The 23976-nt window shown below is 42.8% G+C and overlaps 1 protein-coding gene across 2 annotated transcripts in view; it reads right to left on the reverse strand.

Annotated features, from left to right (window-relative positions):
• Positions 1-17431, reverse strand: part of LOC126252924 (fibronectin type III domain-containing protein 5-like) — a 191071-nt gene extending 173640 nt beyond the window's left edge. For both annotated transcript variants that reach the window (XM_049953915.1, XM_049953914.1), the window contains exon 1: positions 17344-17431. In XM_049953915.1, coding sequence (XP_049809872.1) covers positions 17344-17392 — 49 coding nt within the window. In that variant the 5' untranslated portion in view covers positions 17393-17431. The remainder of the gene's footprint in view (positions 1-17343) is intronic.
• Between the last annotated feature and the right edge of the window lie 6545 nt (positions 17432-23976).

Below are 23976 nucleotides of genomic sequence, written 5' to 3' on the forward strand. Positions count from 1 at the left end.
GAGGTGTGGCTATAAAATAGCGGAAATGATGCTGTCACTGAGAAAGTATGAATGCGCCAAAAAGAAGAACGATCAATAGCTGTGAACTGTGAAGCCTTCTCAGCCGAATGCAGCACGTCTGGTGTCCGTAGACAAATCAACGTGACTTCGTCCTTCGTTTGTGTATGAGCTGTTATTTTGTTTTACCTGAAAATCGATAAGTGTAACAACAGAGCAACGAATTGTGAAGTTTCACGTGAAACTTGGAAAAGCTGCTACTGAAACCTGACTTTTGCTAGAAAAAGTGTGACTCACGCCCTGGACGCCCTTCAACATAAAAAAACGGATGAAAATATCGAAAAAGTATACCTGATTTGATCTGACCGTCGGTTGAGTATTAGTACGATTTTGCTTAAACTGTAATAATTGGAAAAGAATGTTTAAGGCAATTTTATATAACCGTTTAACATGAGAAACCAGTGCCTAGAATTCTCACGTTCGAACAAAAAGAAGCTCGTGAAAACGCTTGTACTGGCATTTTTAATACCATTGATAATGATCTTAATTTCTTGGAAGGAATGATCACATGCGACGAATCGTGGTTTTTCCCCTGTGATCCAGAAACTAAGTGCCAGTCCGTGCACTGGAATGGTCCAACTTCGCCGAGAGCCAACACAACTCGAATGAGCGAGTTGCAAAGCGATGATTATTGTTTTTTCGATTATATTGGAATTGTGTGTCTTCACTGGGTAACTTTTTCACCAAAAATCTCGAAAAATTCATGACCAATTTATTTCAGATTTTTACACAATGCTCCTGTATCATTCGGAAGGACATACGATATATATTTTTTTAAAATGACAACCAACAAGTTTTCTATTAAAACCGACTACGAGGAAAAAATTCTGTGCTGTGCTGTTAAACCGCGGTTATTTCTTTCTCGCAGTCTACATCTGCATCTACATGGACACTCTGCAAATCACATTTAAATGCCTGGCAGAGGGTTCCTCGAACCACCTTCTCAGTTCTCTATTATTCCAATCTCGTATAGCGCACGGAAATAACGAACACCTATCGATTTCCGTACGAGCTCTCATTTCCTTTATTTTATCGTGGTGATCGTTTCTCAGATTCTGCATAAAAATTACGTACATTTTGTCTTAAACATTTGTTTTGATTCTTGGTACTTGGCGCTGTAATTCAAGAAATTCCATGTTCTCATTTTTGCGTGGAAAATGGTTACGGATAAATAAAAAATACTTATTTACTTCGTAAATTTTGATTCGCTAAAACTAAAAGTCTCATTCTCTCCCCATAGGGTGGGGTTTGAGAGAAAAAAAATGGCTCTGAGCACTATGGGACTTAACACCTGAGGTCATCAGTCCCCTAGAACTACTTAAACCTAACTAACCTAAGGACATCACACTCATCCATGCCCGAGGCAGGACTCGAACCTGCAACCGTAGCGATCGCGCGGTTCCAGACTGAAGCGCCCAGAACCAGCCGGCCACACAGGCCGGCTTTGAGAGGAAGAAGTAGAGTTTTACAAATGTTGACCCAAATATTAATTTCTTCCTCAGATTCGGATAAGTTTTGTTTGATTCGTGGTCATGAGGCCACACAACTTTTAATTATCAAACAAATCATCTGACTAGCTAACTAACTAAGCAAACATCCTACTTACTAAGGAGTGAACTCAGTAACTAACAGAGTAAACAAAGTAAAAGACTAAATGAGGAAAAGACTAACCCACTCGCTAACTAAAGATGAACGTATTTCCGTTTAGTACTTGGTGGTCCTGAGAAGGAACGATTGGTTTCGTTTTATTGTTGATTATTTGCAAATACTTGCAAGTAAATGAATTCGGGGTGCTTGTTTCCAGTGAGTCCCCTCGCCTCTCACTTTCGGTCTGCTTGTTGTCCGTAAATCCCTTGCATCTCGCCGTTTTATGAAATGAAATGTTCAAAGTGATGACCTCCAACTTCGATGCATTTAATCTGAGTGTTTTTGTTTTATTTTATTGTTTTGTGTCGATTCTGGCTTTTGGCCTACGGTTTTAAACTCGGTTTTTAATGTGTTCACGGTGGTTGGCTTTTCCTTTTTTTTCCTATGGTCGGCCAACCACCGTCACACTCTGTGTGATTTAATTCGTTTTGCCTGGTCTTTATCTCCGTTTCTCTTGTTCTGTGTCGTCTGTGTTCTGTTAATCGTTTTTCTTCTCTGTGGATGTTTTTAGGATTTGGAAAAAGGGACCGATGACCGTAGCAGTCTGGTCCCTTTAATCCCACAAACCAACCAACCAACCTGTAAATGCCTGCACACCTCTGGATAACATGTCTGGTGTAATTGCAGCGCAAGCATCTCTTATTCTTTGCATCATGTTTTTGCGAGTGGTAGGCGTTTCATGATAAACGATATCTTTTAGATAACCCCATAAGAAAAAAAATCTGGCGAGGTAAGGTAAGGCGATCTGGCTGGCCAATTCACAGGACCTGCCCTGCCGATCCAGCGACCATGGTAAAGTCGATCTAGTACATCGCGCGCTGCGAATGAATAATGCGCTGGACAGCCATCATGTTGAATCCACATGTCTTGTCGAAGTTCGATGCTCAGATTCAGCAGGTCTGGCAGTTCATTTGCAAGTAGGTTTCGATATTTGTTGCCATTCAAATTACCGTCGATAAAATATGGACCGATCAGTTTATCGACAATTATACCACACCAAACATTAACTGACCAAGGTCGCTGATGGTTGACTTCTGGAATCCAGAGAGGGTTCTGTTCACTCCAGTAATGCATGTTATGGCGATTAACTTCGCCGTGGTTTGTGAATGTTGCCTGATCGGAGAAAAGTACTCTGGCAAAAAAGTTTTGGTTTGTTTGCATCCGCTGAACTGCCCAGTGTCTAACGTTATACGGTTTTGGAAGTCATTACCATATAGTTCCTGATGCATGGATACATGGTATGTATGAAATTTGTGGAGTTTAAGGATTTTCCAAACACTCATGTGTGAAATTCTTGATTGCCTTGACATTTCTCTTGTGCTCGAGTGTGGATTATGAGCCGCAGCAGCTAGGTCTGCCACTTGATTGTTTTCTCCACAAACAGTCGCCGCACGGGTTCTTTTTTTTCTGGTTCACACTACCTTCCGCAGTAAATTGTTTAATAACTCGAACAAAATAGGACCGTGATCGTACTTGGCCAGGAAAACGCTGCCCATAAAGCGCGACTGCATCGTCAAAATTTCTCTCACTTTCTCCATAAAAGTTCACCATCTCAATTTTTTCTTCCACAGAAAGGTAATTCATAATGGCATATGCCACCTATTCATCTCAAGAGAGAAAAGATAAGGGGCGTCGAGAAAGGCAGGGTTAGACTTTTTATGAGCGAGAAGCGGCCCGCTCGGCCTTAATTCAGCCTAGCAGTACTACGGCTCGATGCACACGGGCGAGAAACAGCCGCGCGTCCTTGCAGCGAGATCGTGGTGAGGAGGGGGAAGGGGGGGGGGGGGTGAAATTTCAAGTCATCCGATTTGTGTTAAAAAAAGGTTCAAAATGGTTCAAATGGCTCTGAGCACTATGGGACTTAACTTCTGAGGTCATTAGTCCCCTAGAACTTAGAACTACTTAAACCTAACTAACCTAACGACATCACACACAGCCATGCCCGAGGCAGGATTCGAACCTGAGACCGTAGCTATATTCATAGTGCCTCTGCCCATTACACTCGTTACTCGCAGTTTTACTGCCGATTCCCGTAAGAGTTCGGGCACTGTGCATCCGCACAGAAGAAGATGGTCAAATGGCCGGTGAGTTTTAACTATATATATTACTTATTTCGCTTACAAATACATCAAGCAACGCAACAGGAGGTTTTGGGTTCACCCGCTCGTTAGTTCACGACTGCTGAAAGGAGCGTTCGTGACTCTGTTTACAGATTTACGAGAAGTTGAAGTTAAATTCTTTAATTATTTTAGAATGACTGTACAGTAGTTTGATGAATTAACAGTGAAACTGCAGTCATTCATCAAAAGCATAGTCTCTGCGATTAGGCTTTCAGTTTCACCTCAAGAAACGTTGGCTGTGACTTTGAGGTAAGGATCTATTGTGTTCGCAAGGAACGACAGTTGACAGGCGTATATATATATATATATATCTTCTAGACGAAATCGCTCCTTGCCCTGATTTTGTGCGTTTCTTTTCACATTTAATGAAGGAATTCTTAATACCCTTCCACCTTTTCATGAATTTTGAATCTGTAACAAAATACAAACTTTTGTGTAACGGGGTGCCACTAAAGACACAGTATTATTATTAAGTTAATATTGATCTTTTTCAGATACCTGGGTAGTGGCTGCAATCTAATTGACCTACATTATCAATACAGAATCGGTCACACAACACTGTGTAAAATAGTAAGGAAAGTTAGCAAAGCTGTGTGAGAAGTCATGCGTGAAGAGTGTATATCATAATTTACAGAAGAAAGGTGGCTGAAAAATTCCAGGAGATTTGAAAAGCACGCAGACTTCGCGAACTGCTTAGGTGCCTTTGATGGCAAGCACGTGAGAATAGTTAAACCAGATTTCAGTGGTTCTCAGTTCTACAACTATAAAGAATTCCATTCTGTAGTTCTGTTCGTAGTTGCAGATGCAAACTATTTGTTCAACTATGTTGAAGTTGGATCTCGTGGTAGAGAATCGGATAGCACTATCTCCGAAAACTCTAAGTTGTATAAACTACTAGAAAGTGACCAAGTAGGCCTACCAAAAGGACAACCTCTACCAGGAACTACAGAACCTTCTGAGCCATTTACGTTATTGGGGGATGAAGCGTTTTCTCCGTCTAATTTCGTCATGAGACCGTACACCGGAACTTTTTTCTCCTACAAGAAACACATCTTTAACTACAGTTTAAGTCGTACTCGGATATATGTGGACTGCGCATTTGGTACTCTGACGAATAAATGGCGAATATTTCACAGACCTGTCAATGTTAAGCTGAACTTCACTGTTAGCATCATCAACTGTTGCTGTGTCCTTCACAACTACTGTCGTTCTACAGGGTGTCGCAAAAAGATGCGGCCAAACTTTCAGGAAACATTCCTCACACACAAAGAAAGAAAATATGTTATGTGGACATGTGTCCGGAAACGCTTACTTTCCATGTTAGAGCTCATTTTATTACTTCTCTTCAAATCACATTAATCATGGAATGGAAACACACAGCAACAGAACGTACCAGCGTGACTTCAAACACTTTGTTACAGGAAATGTTCAAAATGTCCTCCGTTAGCGAGGATACATGCATCCACCCTCCGTCGCATGGAATCCCTGAGGCGCTGATGCAGCCCTGGAGAACGGCGTATTGTATCACAGCCGTCCACAATACGAGCACGAAGTCTCTACATTTGGTACCGGGGTTGCGTAGACAAGAGATTTCAAATGGCCCCATAAATGGAAGTCAAGAGGGTTGAGGTCAGGAGAGCGTGGAGGGCATGGAATTGGCCCGCCTCTACCAATCCGTCGGTCACCGAATCTGTTGTTGAGAAGGGTACGAACACTTCGACTGAAATGTGCAGGAGCTCCATCGCGCATGAACCACCTGTTGTGTCGTACTTGTAAAGGCACATGTTCTAGCAGCACAGGTAGAGTATCCCGTATGAAATCATGATAACGTGCTCCAATGAGCGTAGGTGGACGAAACTAAAGTGAGCTCTAACATGGAAATTAAGCGTTTCCGGACACATGTCCACATAACATCTTTTCTTTATTTGTGTGTGAGGAATGTTTCGTGAAAGTTTGGCCATACCTTTTTGTAACACCCTGTAGAGATGGCTTTGACATTGAAGACACTTCAAGTATACAGAGCCTATGTGATCTGGGCAATGAAGTTCCAACAACCCAAGGAGGAAGTTCACTTAATTCTAGAAGAAATGTTGTCGCTCATTCCTCCATAAACGATGCTGGAAAAGTACCATGGCAAGACAAATGTATTTAAATCTGTACTGTCGAATGTGAAAGACGATTTCATTTATGTCACTATTGAAATGTGTGTAATTATGTAGTTTGTGGCTGCAGTACAGTAAAGCTGAAGGGACAAAATTTATTTTAAACTTTCGTTATTAACTGGAGATTTGTTCATTGAGATGGTGGGCTCTCGCCAGGGAGCACAAAGCATTTGTTGCTTAACGCTATTTCAAGTTTTGAACGCCCACATTCGAGAAAAAGCGCCACCACTACAACACAAACACAAAATAGTTTAACGATCATACTTACCTGTATCATTTGTCTCGTGTGCATCGAGCCTAACTCCGCGTCCAACGCGACTGGTGGCGAGCAAAAGCCGCGAACGCAGTCACACAAGGTAATCAAACATAAGTAGCCCAAAAGACAATCGTTATAAACGATTTATTGCTGTCTGAATGGTTAGACTGGTAAAAGATACAGTGCTTTTATTATATTAATACTTATAATTTCTAAAGCCCAGTCTTATTGCGAGAATAGGCAAATTTCTCGTGCCTGCGCTACCTATGGGCGGCACTCCAAAACATTACGCCGCTCATCAGCAAGGGATGGATAAGAGCATCGATTATCGATCAGGGCTGAGTGGGATATCGATTATCGTACATAATTCTAAAAATGTAAACGACGTAACAGCCGCGATATTCCGAAATAAAATAAAGATATGAACAATGTGATTTAACTCAATAAATTTATGAATGTCGTTTTCTACGTATTTCCACTCGAAACTAAAAGACTCAAATTAAGCAAGCACCTCAGTTGTGAGACTTCTCGAAAAACAAGAGTGATTACTCCGAATGTAATAAAAAATTAGGTTTGTGAGACAGTAAGTTTTTAGCTCATGAATTCACTCGTTAGTGAGTAGGATGTTTGGTTAGTTAGTTAGCTAGTCAGATAATTTGCTTGATAATTAAAAGTTGTGTGGCCTCATGACCACGAAACAAACAAAACTTATTCGAATCTCTCCCTATGGGGAGAGAGGTAGAGTTTTAGTTTTTGCGAATCAAAATTTACGAAGTAAATAAATATTTTTTTTATCCGTAACCATTTTCCACGTAAAAATGAGAACATGGATTTTCTTGAATTACAGCACCAACTACCAAGAATCAAAAAAAATGTGTAAGACAAAATGTACGTTGTTTTTTATGTAGAATCTGATTCTGCAATAAAAAATGGGGTTCTCATTTGAAATTTTAAAGTTGCCTCCTGCCCCGCCCCCAGGGGGCTGGGGTGGCGGGCTAATTTTAGCACTAGCAGATGTCCCCCTAGAAAATAATCAACTTTGGATTCTACACATTTTTTTTGTGTGAAGCTTATTTTTCGAGTTATTCTGGTTTGTCACCTTAAAATTTACACGCTGTATATACGCAGACAGAATAAAATCAATAGAAACGGACGAATATATATATATATATATATATATATATATATATATATATATATATATATATATATATATATATATGGGATTCGAGGATAAAGAAGGTGGAGGTGGTGAAGGACAAAGAGAGACGTGAGGAGGAGATGAATAAAGAAGTTGGTTATGGTGGTGGTGGGGGAAGGAGTTAACGATATATATCCAATTCCCACACATATATTTCAATTGCAAAGCTATGCGGATTCGCTAGTTCATTATAAATTTTACAAATATTTTCATAGCTATCGGTCATATGTTTTCAGAACTATCTGTATGGATCAGGAATCTATATAAGCCTAGGATAAATTATTTTAGCCTTGTTAGTGCAATTAGTGTATTATATTAAATATTTACTTTTATTTACATAATTATTTTCTATTTTGTAGTTATGTGTATGTTTGTGTGCAAAATTTCTCAACAGATTTTAAACTTTTTGATGAGATTATGTTATGACTGTACAAATTGTGACCAGAATCTGACAAGGACCTTGCAGAGCTAAAAGGACCAGCAGAGATATACCGACTGGTCGGCGTCCACCAACAGCAGTTACCCGTGAGTGAACAGGAGGACGACAACAAGAAGACGAAAACGGACTATGCACGGGAGGTTAACGAAGTTCCAACGAAAGCGAAAACATAAGGCACAGCGAAATCTGAGACCAAACCAACGATTTGTAACGAGAACCATAAGAGAGCACAGCGATTACACAACTGAAGGTAGAGTGGTGCTAGTGCTAGCCTTATAGCAAGGTGTGCGTGACCCTGTGGTGACTTGAGACCGGCGCTGCAGAGGCGATTCTAATGCTCGCAGATGTAGCAGCGTCACTTAGCGCCCATCCTCGAATTCCAAGCATACCACCTGGAACGCATTCCACCGACACAACATGCCTAGCAGCTGATATGTCAGGCGTTACCAAACCTTTTGGTCCGTTACCCCACCCCAGTGTGAACTACAGGGATCAGACAGACAAGAGGACGAATTAATATTTCATTGTCATCCGTTTTGAGCTATGTTTAAAATTTCAAGCCTCTAGTTCATCGGGAAGTTAGTTTAAAATCAATTGCAAAATTGGTACTGGACAGACAGAGTCTTTACAAATGTTAAAAAGAGGCAATGCGCTTTTTCTTTGATGTCAGAAAGAACCTTATGCAGATGAAATTGTGGGGGATTACCAAGCTGGCTTTCGGAGGAACAGATCAACTATAGACCAAGTATTCACCCTGCGTCAAATTTTGGAAAAGAAATGGGAATAAAATAAACCAGTATCGCAATCAAAATTGTACAGAATTCTTTTGGAACGTGGAATACCAAAGAAGTATGTTAGACTTATAGAAGCCAGTTTGAAAAACACAAAAGGTACAGTACGCGTGGGGAAGAATTTGTAATAAAGAACGGACTTAAGCAGGGAGAATGCCCTGTCTCCGCTACTTTTTAATTTAGTCCTAGAATATATTGTACGAATGGCAGCAGATAATTCAGAGGGTGTGGAGTTAAATGGAAATATTAAGATATTAGGGTATGCAGATGATCTAAACATCATTAGCGATGGGAAAGAATCTGTAACAGCAAATGCGAATGCGTTAATCAAGGCTAGTGAAGATGTAGGTCTAAGGATAAGTGAAGACAAAACTAAATACCTGGTTACTACTAGAACGCCAACAGCAGTAGATCAGGCAATGGAAACATACACTTTGAAAAAGTGAACACATTTAAGTATCTAGGCGTGGACATCACTTCGAGAAATGAGATTGAATCCGAACTGAAGAAGAGATTACGCGCGGGAAATGAGTGCTACTTCTCACCGAATAGATTACTTACATCACGGATATTGTCTAGGAATTTAAAGATTAGAATATATAAAACTCTTATTCTACCAGTTATGCTGTATGGGTGTGAGACTTGCTCTCTCAAAATGTAAAGCAGTTTCGAGTATTTGAAAACAAAATTTGAGGAAAATTTTCGGAGCAAAAAGGGATGACATTAACGGAGAGTGGCGAAAACTGCATAACGAAGAGGTTCACGAACTCTATTCAAGCCCTGACATAATCAGTATTACTAAATCACGTAGGCTGCGATGGGCGGGTCACGTAGCTCGAACGGATGAGGGCAGGGCAGCGCGCAGAGTACTGGTAGGGCACTTAGAGGGAAAACGTCCTTTGGGGAGACCGAGGCGTAGATGGGAGGACAATGTGAAGGCTGATTTGAGGAGGCTAGGTATTGAAGGTGAATGGAAGGAAATAGCCCAAGACAGGGACAGATGGCGAAAATACGTTGCTGCGGCAATGGACTCTCGAGTCCGGTATGAGCAGTGTGAGTGAGTTAGAAAGAACCTTTGCTGATTTCAGAGACATAACGTGTATGGCACTTCATCAAATACACTACCGGAAAAAAACCGATGCACCACGGAGGAGCTTCACAAATTGAGCAATTCAACTCTGGCATTTATACAAGCAGTTATTCGGCTTAGCATTGAATGATAGAGTTGTTGGATGTCCTGAGGAACATCGTGCCAAATTCTGTCCAATCGTCAGAATCCCGAGGTGGCTGGAGGGCCAGACGTTCTCAACTGCGGACAGGTCCGGTGACCTTGCTAGCCAAAGAAGGGCTTGGCGATTACAAAGCACTAGAAGCTCTCACCATGTCCGGGCGGACATTATCTTGCTGAAACGTAAGCCCGGGATGGCTTGCCATGAAGGTCAACACATGGGGCGTAGAATACCGTCGACGTACCACTGCGCTGTAAGTCTGCCGCGGATGACCAATAAATAAAAGGCGTCCTGCTATGAAAATAAATGGTACCCTAGACCATCACTCCTCGTTGTCGGGCGGTATGGAAAGTTGGTATCCGACCGATCTCTGGGGTGCCTCCAAACACGTCTTCCCTGGTCATTCGGGCTCAGTTCGAAGTGGGACTCATAACTGAAGACCATTCTACTCCATTCAGTCAGCCTCCAGGGGGAAAGTCCCCGACATCACAGCAGAAGGGTTTGGTGATCTGCAGAGGTCAATGGTAGTTGGCTCAAGGAGCACTGTAAGTCCCTTTCCTGTGAGCTGCCTTGCGATCATCGAAGAACTAGTTGCACGTCGGATAGATCATAATGATGAAACCGGGACTCTTCAGTGCCTCCTTGATGATTGCTCGGGCTTCGCGCTCTGTCGTCTTAGATCGACCATCTTCTTCTTGCAGTTGTGTTCGGCCTTGGTTCTCCCATTCTTACCAACATCGTCGAGTGGTGGCATCGTTCCTATTCAAATGCCGAGCGATTCGCCGATTACTCGAACCGACTTCTCTGAGCCCAGCTACACGTCCTCTTTCAAATACTGACATCTACATATATTGTTCATGTGCCAATCTGCGAGGCATACTTATTTTCCAACTGAGTACAAGCAATGAAATTCGCAAAGACTTTACACCCTGGTATCGACATGTCCCCTGTTTACCATCCTTGCCAGCTCGACCGTGAAATTGCGCTGCAGCGTCACACGTTCATCCATCGCCAGACAGACTGTAATTTTGCTCTTTACGTCGATATCTGTGTGAATATCTGCTTGCATAGCTCCTTCGTGGTGCGTCATTATATTTCTTAGAGTGTAGTAAAAAGATAACAATGCGACAAACCACTGTCCCATCGTTAGAACATGCTCCAAACGTCTGCTCTGCTATATAGAATGTAAGCAAACGCGTAACTCCAGTACGTTTCGTGTATTTACCTCTGCAACTTAACAGTCCGTGATATCTTTTTGTAGCGATCAGAAAACTAGCTCATTTAGTTGTTCATACTTTCACAGTGTATGATAGTCGATAAAATGTACACTACTGCCCATTAAAATTGCTACACCAAGAAGAAATGCAGATAATAAACGGGTATTCATTGGACAAATATATTATACTAGAACTGACATGTGATTACATTTTAACGCAATTCGGGCGCATAGATCCTGAGAAATCAGTACCCAGAACAACCACCTCTGGCCGTAATAACGGCCTTGATACGCCTGGGCATTGAGTCAAACAGAGCTTGGATGGCGTGTACACTGTACAGGTACAGCTGCCCATGCAGCTTCAACACGATACCACAGTTCATCAAGAGTAGTGACTGGCGTATAGTGACGAGCCAGTTGCTCGGCCACCATTGACCAGACGTTTTCAGTTGGTGAGAGATCTGGAGAATGTGCTGGCCAGGGCAACAGTCGAACATTTTCTGTGTCCAGAAAGGCCCGTACAGGAACTGCAACATGCAGTCGTGTATTATCCTGCTGAAATGTAGGGTTTCGCAGGGATCGAATGAAGGGTAGAGCCACGGGTCGTAACACATCTGAAATTTAACGTCCACTGTTCAAAGTGCTGTCAATGCGAACAAGAGGTGACCGAGACGTGTAACCAATGGAACCCCATACCATCACGCCGGGTGATACGCCAGTATGGCGATGACGAATACACGCATCCAATGTGCGTTCACTGCGATGTCGCCAAACACGGATGCGACCATCATGATGCTGTAAACAGAACCTGGATTCATCCGAGAAAATGACGTTTTGCCATTCGTGCACTCAGGTTCGTCGTTGAATACACCATCGCAGGCGCTCCTGTCTGTGATGCAGTGTCAAGGGTAACCGCAGCCATGGTCTCCGAGCTGATAGTCCAAGCTGCTGCAAACGTCGTCGAACTGTTGGTGCAGATGGTTGTTGTCTTGAAAACGTCCCCATCTGTTGACTCAGAGATCGAGACGAGGCTGCACGATCCGTTACAGCCATGCGGATAAGATGCCTGTCATCTCGACTGCTAGTGATACGAGGCCGTTGGGATCCAGCACGGCGTTCCGTATTACCCTCCTGAACCCACCGATTCCATATTCTGCTAACAGTCATTGGATCTCGACCAACACGAGCAGCAATGTCGCGATACGATAAACCGCAATCGCGATAGGCTACAATCCGACCTTTATCAAAGTCGGAAACGTGTTGGTACGCATTTCTCCTCCTTACACAAGGCATCACAACGTTTCACCAGGCAACGCCGGTCAACTGCTGTTTGTGTATGAGAAATCGGTTGGAAACTTTCCTCATGTCGGCGGCCGGGGTGGCCGAGCGGTTCTAGGTGCTGCAGTCTGGAACCGCGCTACTGATACGGTCGCAGGTTCGAATCCTGCCTCGGGCATGGATGTGTGTGTTGTCCTTAAGTTAGTTAGGTTTAAGTAGTTCTAAGTTCTAGGGAACTGATGAACTCAGAAGTTAAGTCCCATAGTGCTCAGAGCCATTTGAACCATTTTTTTCCTCATGTCAGCACGCTGTAGGTGTCGCCAACGGCGCCAACCTTGTGTGAATGCTCTGAAAAGCTAATCATTTGCATATCACAGCATCTGTTTCCTGTCGGTTAAATCTCGTGTCTGTAGCACGTCATGTTCGTAGGGTAGCAATTTTAATGGCCAGTAGTGTATACCGTTTTCTTTTGTGGTGGAAGTGGTCAAAATATTAGACCAGTGTTTCGTTCGTATGCTAAATCTATCCTGATCCGTGGAAACCGGATATGCCGAGTTAGTTTGTGAAATCTATTGCCACAAAACCTATTAAGTCACTGCAAATAAGAGCTCATTTGAACTGCCAACACATGTTGATGAAGCTAGTCGTAGGTTCTAAAGAGAAACCAAATAGACAACTTGAACAACATGACGAAAGCTGGTAAAGTAAACACAACTGAAAAGATCGAAAAGGAATGTGATGGATAATTTCAAGCGACTTTGCTTCGCGACGAAAAGTGTCTGTTGTGTCACATCACTGTAGTTTTCGTACAGGTGTTGCTAACATCAGAGTTGAGAGCCCATAAACACACACACACACACACACACACACACACACACACACACACACACACACACACACACATTATGTTTCATCAGAACTAACTTGTATTGTTGTTGTTCTTGTGGTCTTCAGTCCTGAGACTTCTATTATCGTACTTAAAATTTTAAGTTACACTGTACAAAGGGGTTTTTATCCGAAGCATTTCGTTTGATATAGATGGAGACCTTGAAATCTGAATTGGACTGACATAAAAGCGAGGATAATTCGATATAATTATGTCACATTCACACTTGTTAGCATCTGCATACTTCTTAATTGGGATTATTAAATTCTTCTTGAATTCTTGAGGTATTTCCGTCTGTCTCATATATCTTGCATAGAGTGTGGACAAAATAATTTGGTCTCTACCTGTACATAAGGCGCAATAGGAGAGGGATGAATGGTGGTGGTGGGGGTACTGCACAGTTGGGAAGATGTAGTTCGACAACTGAAACCAATCTACAGTCATATGTCACATAACTTGTACGACGGCGGGTTCAATAAGTAATTCAATACAGTTTTTCTCAGCCACTTTTGGTTGCAAAAATGCGGAATTTTTTGTGGGACATCGTGGAATATTCCCGCTTCAGCTCCTATAGTTTCACGAAGTTCCGAAACTTGGCGGCGCTATACGCAGCCATCAAAGTGGCGTCTGGACCGGAGGTGCGTTCCAGCAGAGAGCTGTCATTTACTTTGTTTTGGCGAAAAATTACAACACTGCAGAAATTCATAAGCTCTTGGAGAATGTCTACGGAGGGCTGGCAGTAAACAAAAGCATTGTGAGTCGTTGGGCGAGGTGTATGTCATCATCGCTACAATGTCGCACAAACCTGCTCTATCTCCTATGGGCTGGCCGGCCACAGACAGTTGTGACTGCTGCAATCGACGGATGACAGATACCTCACTGCTCAACTGGATGTCTCTGCTGATAAATATTGACACACTCGTCCACCAGTTGGGGTACTAAAAGGTGTATGCCCACAGGGACCATAAAGAACATTGGAGGACCGTCTGTGCAGAATTGCTTGCACGCTGCAAGGCTAACCGTGACAATTTTTTTATCGAACATCGTCAAAGGCGATGAAACATGGGTTGTTGTTATTGTGGTTTTCAGTCTTGAGACTGGTTTGATGCAGCTCTCCATGCTACTCTATCCTGTGCAAGCTTCTTCATCTCCCAGTACCAACTGCAACATACTTCCTTCTGAATCGGCTTAGTGTATTAATCTCTTGGTTTCCCTCTACGATTTTTACCATCGACGCTGCCCTTCAATACTAAATTGGTGATCCCTTGATGCCTCAGAACATGTCCTACCAACCGATCCCTTCTTCTAGTCAAGTTGTGCCACAAACTCCTCTTCTCCCCAATCCTATTCAATACCTCCTCATTAGTTATGTGATCTACCCATCTAATCTTCAGCATTCTTCTGTAGCACCACAATTCGAAAGAATTTATTCTCTTCTTGTCTAAACTATTTATCGTCCATGTTTCACTTCCACACATGGCTACACTCCATAAAAATACTTTCAGAAACGACTTCCTGACACTTAAATCATTACTCTATGTTAGCAAATGTCTCTTCTTCAGAAACGCTTTCCTTGCCATTGTCAGTCTACATTTTATATCCTCTCTACTTCGACCATCATCGGTTATTTTTCTCCCCAATAGCAAAACTCCTTTACTACTTTAAGCGTCTGAGTTCCTAATCTAATTCCCGCAGCATCACCCGATTTAATTCGAATGTATTCCATTATCCTCGTTTTGCTTTTGTTGATGTTCATCTTATATCCTCCTTTCACGACGATGTCCATTTCGTTCAACTGCTCTTCCAGGTCCTTTGCTGTCTCTGACAGAATTACAATGTCATCGGCGAACCTCAAAGTTTTTATTCCTTCTCCATGGATTTTAATAACTACTCCGAACTTTTCTTTTGTTTCCTTTATTGCTTGCTCGATATACAGATTGAATAACATCGGGGATAGGCTACAACCCTATCTCACTCCAACCACTGCTTCCCTTTCATGTCCCTCGACTCTTATAACTGTGATCTGGTTTCTGTACAAACTGTAAATAATCTTTCGCTCCCTGTAATTTACCCGTGCCACCTTTAGAATTTGAAAGAGAGTATTCCAGTCAATATTGTCAAAAGCTTTCTCTAAGTCTACAAATGCTAGAAACATAGGTTTGCCTTTCCTTAATCTATTTTCTAAGATAAGTCGTAAGGTCAGTATTGCCTCAAGTGTTCCAACATTTCCATGGAATCCAAACTGATCTTCCCAGAGGTCGGCTTCCACCAGTTTTTTTCCATTCGTCTGTAAAGAACTCGTGTTGGTACTGATAGTTCGGTAATTTTCAAGCCTGTCAACACCTTCTTTCTTTGGGATTGGAATTATTATATTCCTTTTGAAGTCTGAGGGTATTTTACCTTTCTGATACATCTTGCTCACCAGATGGTAGGAAGCATGGGTTAACGTCTTTGAACGGGAAACAAAACGGCAAACAATGGAGTGGGGAGTGGCACCGCACCACGGCCCCGCCGAAGAAAAAATACAAAGCCGCTCTCTCAGCTGGTAAGGTCGTGGTGATTGTTTTCTGCGACTCTCAAGGGGTTGTCCTGTTTGATGTCCTCCCTCATGAAGCAACTATCAACTCTAACGTGCACTGTGGTACTCTCAGGAAATTGAAGAAACCAGTGTTTTCGTTGCCATGAAAATGGAAACGGACTGTTTCTTCTCCATGACAGCGCAAGGCTTCACAGAAGCTTGCACACAGGAGAGGGGTCAGAGAACTTCATTGGACTCATTTTCTTTATCCGCTCTACAGCCCGGGCCTTGCACCTTCCGACGTCCATCTGTTTGGCGCGATGAAGGATGGACATGGATGCTAGAGAGGGTACTGATTGAAGCACATTGGATCGGGGACGTCGGCCAGTAGAGTGGTAACATGAGGGCGTAGAGGCTCTGCTAGTACAGTGACGTAAGGCCGCTGGATTGAACGGAGACTATGTTGGAAAATAGAGTTTTGTAGCAAAAGAGTGGGGAATAATACTGTGTCGTGAATAAAACCAACCTCCTTTCAGAAAAAAAAAGATGTGTTGCTTTACTTATTGAATGACCCTCGGAAGGTACAGCTAGTGAGTCTGCAAATATAGACGGTCAAAGTCAATAGTTTTTCAGTAGAGTAGCGACAAAGAAATAGTTGCATAAATAAAGGACCAAACAAAGCAAAACAAGATCGACAGTGCATTGACAAAAGGTAATGTCATAAAAAAGAGTTAAAAACGCAGTGTAGCAGACAACGTAGTTTCATGTGGTACTCACAACGTAAAATAAAGTCTTCTAACAAACTGTTCGTCAGTATTACTTAAAAAATGGTTCAAATGGCTGTGAGCACTATGGGACTTAACATCTATGGTCGTCAGTCCCCTAGAATTTAGAACTACTTAAACCTAACTAACCTAAGGACATCACACAAACCCCAGCCATCACGAGGCAGAGGAAATCCCTGACCCCGCCGCGAATCGAACCCGGGAACCCGGGCGTGGGAAGCGAGAACGCTACCGCACGACCCAGTATTACTTAATTGTAAATTTTCTTTTCCTTCTCCCGTGTATTTCGTAAAGTACTGTATAATTTTCTTTCTTTATTCTCTTTATTGTGCGGTTGGAATAGCTAGGGGGTCCTGTTACACTCCCAAGCACATCTCTAAAGAATTGTGCTTCCTCGTTTGTCTCTCACTCATTATTTTAATGGCTTTGCAAATGACCTCACATGCCTGATTTTGAACTTAACATGCACCTATGGTGAAGACTGCATTGCCATCGGATGTAACAATGAGAAAGCTTGATGTAAGTCGGCAGGCGACCATCCCTCCGGAACCGAGTGGTGGACTCCCCCAGCGCACGCTGCGAGAACGCCTTTCTGCACAGGGGCCACGTTAATTTGCGCCAGCTCTACCAGGTGGAATAATTTTGCCGTGGCTGGTTGTCCTCAGGATGTGAATAATTCTGAATCGCCTGTACGAGAGCCGTGCTTTGACAGGAACAGCAGGTAGTGGGTGGGTGGGCTGCCTGGCGGCGTTACTCACCTACGCAGCCAGCTCCGTGCAGAACGAGCAGCGCGGCCCACAGGACCATGCTGCCCCCCCTAGCACCGCCGTCTGCCCATAGGGCGCCTCCTCTGCAACACACAACACACACAGAATGAAATGGGGGTGAATTTATTCAAGATACAATGGCATTAAGTGATAGCAGTACACACTGCTCAGATATTTTGAACCTGCAATGTAATGGTTATTACTGTTCGTTTACACCACCTACGTTATATGAAATATGTAAACTCATATACAAAATATTGTACATTTACATTTTCTAATGTGAAAATACTATTCATAGAGAAATTAGTGGGTTAATGCATAAGTTCGTAGCGTTTTTCCGTAAGTTTTATAAAAAACACAACAGATGCACATAATAGACTTAAATCATCAATAATATAGTCTCCTTCACTATTTACAACATCATGCCAACGCTGGGGCAAATTTAGATTCCTCGACTGTGGAAATCACGTGGTTTTGAGGCGAAGAACTCGTAGAGCCACGTTCGGTGTGCATTTTCAAGTGGAAATGGGTTATCTTGAAAACTGTTCGATAGAGAGCGGAAAAAGTGAAAATCTGAGGGCGCAAAATCAGGTGAATGAGGTGGGTGTGGAATGACTTCTCAACCCAGCTCCCGTATAGTGCTTGTTGTCAGTCTAGATTAGATTAGATTAGATTTACTTTCATTCCAATTGATACGTAGTCAGGAGGTCCTCCAGGATGTAGAACATGTCAGAAAAACAATAATACATGACAAATTTTCACAAAAATTGTTCAAATGGCTCTGAGCACTATGGGACTTAACATCTGTGGTCATCAGTCCCATAGAACTTAGAACTACTTAAACCTAACTAACCTAAGGACATCACACACATCCATGCCCGAGGAAAGATTCGAACCTGCGACCGTAGCGGTCACGCGGTTCCAGACTGGAGCGCCTAGAACCGCACGGCCACACAGGCCGGCGACAAATATTTACAACTGAAACAAATACGCTAATGTACCTTCCACAGGTCCCAAGTGGAATGATCTTTTTTTAATGAACACTGTATGAAAGAATCATTTTACAAACACCAATGCACTGAATTTAAAACGAAAAAACTTTTTTTATTTATAAGGCAATAAACACGTAATAGAACTACTATAATACTTATTTACAATGAACATATTAGTGCACTGAAATTTTGCAGAAGTTATATTGCGTATATATACAAACCAGTTGGTTCTACTGAGAAATTCATCAATGGAGTAGAAGGAGTTGACCACCAATAACTCCTTTTGGCTTCTCGTAAATTGAATTCCATTGTTTACTATTAAAAACACAGTAGTGATTCTCCAGCAGAAAGAGGTTCTTGCTCAATGGTCTGAAGATGACCACAGTAGTGGTCGAAACCGGTCACCTTAATAAATAAATCGTGATCAAGACTGTTTTTAATAGTAAATCTTTGTAACACATTGATCACTGTCAACTCCCATAACGTATTCAAAAGTAATGAATTTCATTGGTTGTAACTCTTCAGGCTTTCCCGGCGAGACCTTGACTTGTGGAATAATCGGGTCTACTGCCGAATGTTTGTGTCGCTCTGGCACAATGTTTCGGCCGCGTAACTCGTTGCCTTCTTCAGGTGCTACCCGAGACTGCCGTATTGGAGGATCTGGTCCAGTATTTATGCCCAGAGGGCGCTGGGTGCTCTCTCCTCCAATATGGCAGTCTCAGGTAGCACCTGAGGAAGGCAACGGAAGGCAACGAGTTACGTGGCCGAAATATTGTGCCAGAGCGACACAAACATCCGGCTATAGACCCGATTATTCCACATGTCAATTTCATTGGTTGTTAAGCTTTTTACGGCTGCTGGCAAGTTATTGAAAATGTGTGTTCCTGAATAATGGACACCTTTTTGTACAAGAGTAAGTCACTTTAAATACTTGTGAAGATTATTCTTATTTCTAGTTCTGATTCTATGAATTGAGCTGTTGGTTTGAAAAAGTGATATATTTTAATGACAAATATCATTAAGGAATAAATATATAGGGAAGCAACAGTTAGCATCCCTAGTTCCGTAAACAGACTTCTGCAGGACGTTCTTGAGTTCACACCACATATAACTCTTAGTGCACGTTTTTGTGCCCGGAAAACTTTAGCTTGGCTTGATGAATTACCCCAAAAAATAATCCCATATGGCATTATGGAATGAAAGTAGGTATAGTACGCGAGCTTCTTCATTTTTATATCCCCTATGTCTGACACAATTTGCATTGAGAATAGAGACTTGTTAAGACGCTTCAGCAATTCTGTGGTGTGCTCCTCCCAATTGAATTTATTATCAAGCTGTAATCCCAAGAATTTAACACTGTCCACTTCTTCTATCTGCTTGTCATCGTATGTTAGGTATATACTCGTGGGACACCCCTTAAAAGTTCTGAACTGCATGTAGTGTGTTTTTTCAAAGTTTAGTGACAAAGAATTGGCTAGGAACCAGTCATCAATGTCCACAAATATTTTATTAGCCGATCTTCCTAAGAACACACTTGATTTGCTATTTATTACAATGTTTGTATCATCAGCAAACAAAACGAACTTGGCATCTGGTAATGTTACTGATGAAAGGTCATTGATATACACAAGAAAAAGTAAGGGCCCCAAAATGGAACCTTGTGGGACCCCACATGTAATTGCCTGATAGCTTAATACATGTCTCTTTCCTAATAGCACCCTTTATTTCCTGCCAGAGATATAAGATTTGAACCATTTTGCGGCATCTCCTGTTATACCATAATATTCTAATTTACTTAAAAGGATATTGTGATTTACACAGTAGAATGCGAGCGGGCGCTATCGTGAAGTGGCACCACTTCAATCAGTCTTCCTGGTCATTGATCTTGGATTGGGTCTGCAAGACGTCTCAGTTCTTAAGAACAAGTGTCACCATCGTTGTTCTATCAGGTACATAAGATTATCTTCTGTGGATGCGTGCAGGTCTTTGCAAAGGGAATTGCTACTTTGTTTGGGCTCAGCTATTCCTTGCTTTTCCTTATGTTAGCAAAAAGACACCATTTCCCGTCACCTGTAGGATGGGAATGGTCGTTGTTGTTCAGATCCATCGGGGACGTTTCAGCGTTTCTCAAACACAATAGTTTTGACATAAAATCCGTGAATGGATCTGCGACCATGTTAGGCTCAAATAATTTACTATTCTTTTATTTATTTTTACAGTTTGGTTTGGGAGTAACAATAAAAGATATTTGCCGACTAAGACAAGAGTAAATTTTTGATCTTTTAAAGCTTTGGTGATGTGATGGTGAAGTGAAAATCACAGCTAACCTAAGATCAGTCAGCGATCGTTGAACATTGCGCACGATGGATGTTTGACATCAGCGGAAGGAATCACTCCTCAATTTCAAAGTGCTATCAGCAGTCCATCAATACTCCGTTCATCATAAGAATAAACCTGATGTAAACAAACGTGATGATTGGTCAGAAGCCGTAGCATACGTACACTGGTGTTGTTACACTTTTGGAAGTAGGTAATATTTATGTATTAGATGTATTATCACTAAGCTACGTTAAATGAAACCTTAAGACATTCAAATGTACTAACAGTCATTAACGTTTTTCTTAATCACGCTTTAGCTACGTAGTTTTCATTTAAAAAATCGTGTAAAGTCACAGCCTCTGGACTGCTGTGCTCTGATTTACGCGCTGTTAATACGCAGTATCAAAATGACTGAGGCTGTGTAGAGCGAAAGGTTTCTGCGATTCTATTATTAAAGAGGCAGTGGAGATACGGGTCAGTGATAACCTGGTCAATCGGGATAGTGGCTTCCAACTCAGCACCGTGTGGAACACAACATTAGCAAGAATGAGACGCGAGCACACCGATGGAGGCAGGTCGGTGGCGGCGGATGGAATAAACAGGACCCGGCGCCGGCGCCCCCCCCCCTCCCCTCCAATCACGCGTCGCCGCGCCGATTCCGCTCGCGCCTGATTGGCCCGACCGGTGCCGAGGATGCAGAGAAGCCCGTGCTCCAGCGGCTATAAAGATCCGGACGAGACGTGAACCTGACACTTCGATTGAAGATGGCAAGTCAGAAATTTGCTGAAACGTTGATGGAGAACAACATATTGACTCGGCTATCAACCCGAGAAGATTTTATAATCGAGATGCGCTGAGAAAGCCTGCATTCTCATAATCCACATATGGAGTGATGGTTCAGCGACGCCTGATATTGTAGAAAGAACGACGCCACTGGACAGTGGATGACTGGAAATGAGCGATTTGGAGCTATGAACCACTCTTTGCCCTATGCCAATCCTATGGAAGGGTTTGGGTTTGGTGAATACCTGGAGAACGTTACCTGCCTGGCACCATGTGTAGTGTCAACAGTGAAGTACGGAGGAGGTGGTGTTACGATATGGGTGGTGGAGAGCGGGGGGGGGGGGGGAGGGCTTTTCGTGGTTAGGATGAGGCTTCCTTATTGTGCTTAAGAAAACGCTGTATGCGGAAGCATATGAAAAAATTTTACAGCATTTCGTACTGCGTCCAATAGAAGAATAGTTTGGAGACGATGGTTGTTTACAGTGTATCCTGTCTTAAAACAGCGTCTATGAGGCAATGGTTTGTGGAGAGTTACATTCCTGAAATGGGCTGGCCTGTCCAGAGCCCCGATCTATCATATGTTAGAACGTCAACTTCTCTCCAGAACCGAGCATCCTACAAGTAAGAGTGGGCTCCCATCACTCCACCGGCTTTCAGACACATTGCTGAAACAGTCCCCAGCAGAGCTCAAGCCCTCGTAGAAGGCGCATGACGCACAAAACCCGTATTAATGTCCACCAATAGGTGCCCGGAAGCTTTTGATCAGTATATTGCGCTAAGGAGCGTGGGGATCTCAGCATGCAGATTATAATAATTTTCTCAGTTGGAACTGTAATAATTTCCGCTGGTTGTATAGTATTTCTAAATGAGACGGCGTTTCATTCTCCAAAGTCCTGTTATACTTTTGAAAGAAATTACATTTCCGCCTTAAGATTTTGTCTATTTTAAACGTGAAACCGATAACTGTGTCATGCGGAAGTTCGAGGTTTCATAACCAAAATAAATGACGTCGGATAATGAGGAAACAGTGTTGCACCGCTGCGATACCGATAGGAAAGAGGCACCGAGTAAGTGTAGCTTTCATTCTGTCTGTGACTGTTGTAACGCGAGTCACTGAATGCTGTTTTGCAAACTAGCTAAATGTCACTTTCTCCATGGCGGTCATACACCGATGTGACAAAAGTAAGACAAAATGGTTCAAATGGCTCTGAGCACTATGGGACTTAACATCTGAGGTCACCAGTCCCCTAGAACTTAGAACTACTTAAACCTAACTAACCTAAGGACATCACACACATCCATGCCCGAGGCAGGATTCGAACTTTGACCGAAGCAGTCGCGCGGTTCAAGACTGAAGCGCCTAGAACCGCTCGGCCACAGTTGCCGGCAGAGTAAGGCATACCTCCCAATATCGTATCGGATCTCCATTGCCAGCGTAGTGTAGCATCTCGACGTGGCATGGACTCAGCGAGTTGTTGGAACTCCCCTGCAGAAATGCTGTGCCATGGTGCCTCTTTAGCCATCCAAAATTTCAAAAGTCTTGCCAGTGAAAGATGTTGTGCACGAACTAACCTCTCGGTTATATCCCACAAATGATCGATGGGATTCATGCCGGACGATCTCGGTGGCCATATCATTCGCTCGAATTGTCTACAATGTTCTTCAAACCAGTCGTGAACAATTGCGGCCCGGTGACACGACGCATTGTCCTCCATAAAAATTCCTTCGTCGTTTGGGAACATGAGGTCTATGACTGGCTGCAAAGCAGCCAGACCTAATCATTTCGTCACTGATCGGTTTAGTTGGATCAGAGGACCCAGTCCTTTCCAGGTAAATGCAGCCCACACCGTTATGGGGCCACCACCAGCTTGCACAGTGCCTTGTTGAGAACTTGGGTCGATTGCTTCGTTGGGTCTGCGCCACTCTCGAACTGTGGCATCAGTTATTAACAACTGAAATCGGGACTCATCTGACCAGGCCACGTCGTCTAGGGTCCAACCGACACGGTCACGTGGTCAGAGAGGCGCAACAGGTGATGTTCTATTAGCAAAAGTACTCGCGTCCTTCTGCTGTCAATAGCCCATTAACGCCAGATTTCGCCGCGTTGTTCTAATGGATACATTGGTCGTACGCCCCACATTGATTTCTGCGGTAATTTCATTCAGTGTTGACGAAATAAATCTCGAGTGAACAGCCTGGTTTGAGTGTGCACAGAACACAATATTTCGGCAATCGACCACGTTGCCATTATCAGGTCCGCTGGTGTACTGACCGTCGGTATATATATATATATATATATATATATATATATATATATATATATATATATATATATATATATATTCCTGGAAATGGAAAAAAGAACACCTTGACACCGGTGTGTCAGACCCACCATACTTGCTCCGGACACTGCGAGAGGGCTGTACAAGCAATGAACACACGCACGGCACAGCGGACACACCAGGAACCGCGGTGTTGGCCGTCGAATGGCGCTAGCTGCGCAGCATTTGTGCACCGCCGCCGTCAGTGT

The sequence above is a fragment of the Schistocerca nitens genome, chromosome 4, assembly GCF_023898315.1.
Source record: "Schistocerca nitens isolate TAMUIC-IGC-003100 chromosome 4, iqSchNite1.1, whole genome shotgun sequence".
Classification (NCBI taxonomy): domain Eukaryota; kingdom Metazoa; phylum Arthropoda; class Insecta; order Orthoptera; family Acrididae; genus Schistocerca; species Schistocerca nitens.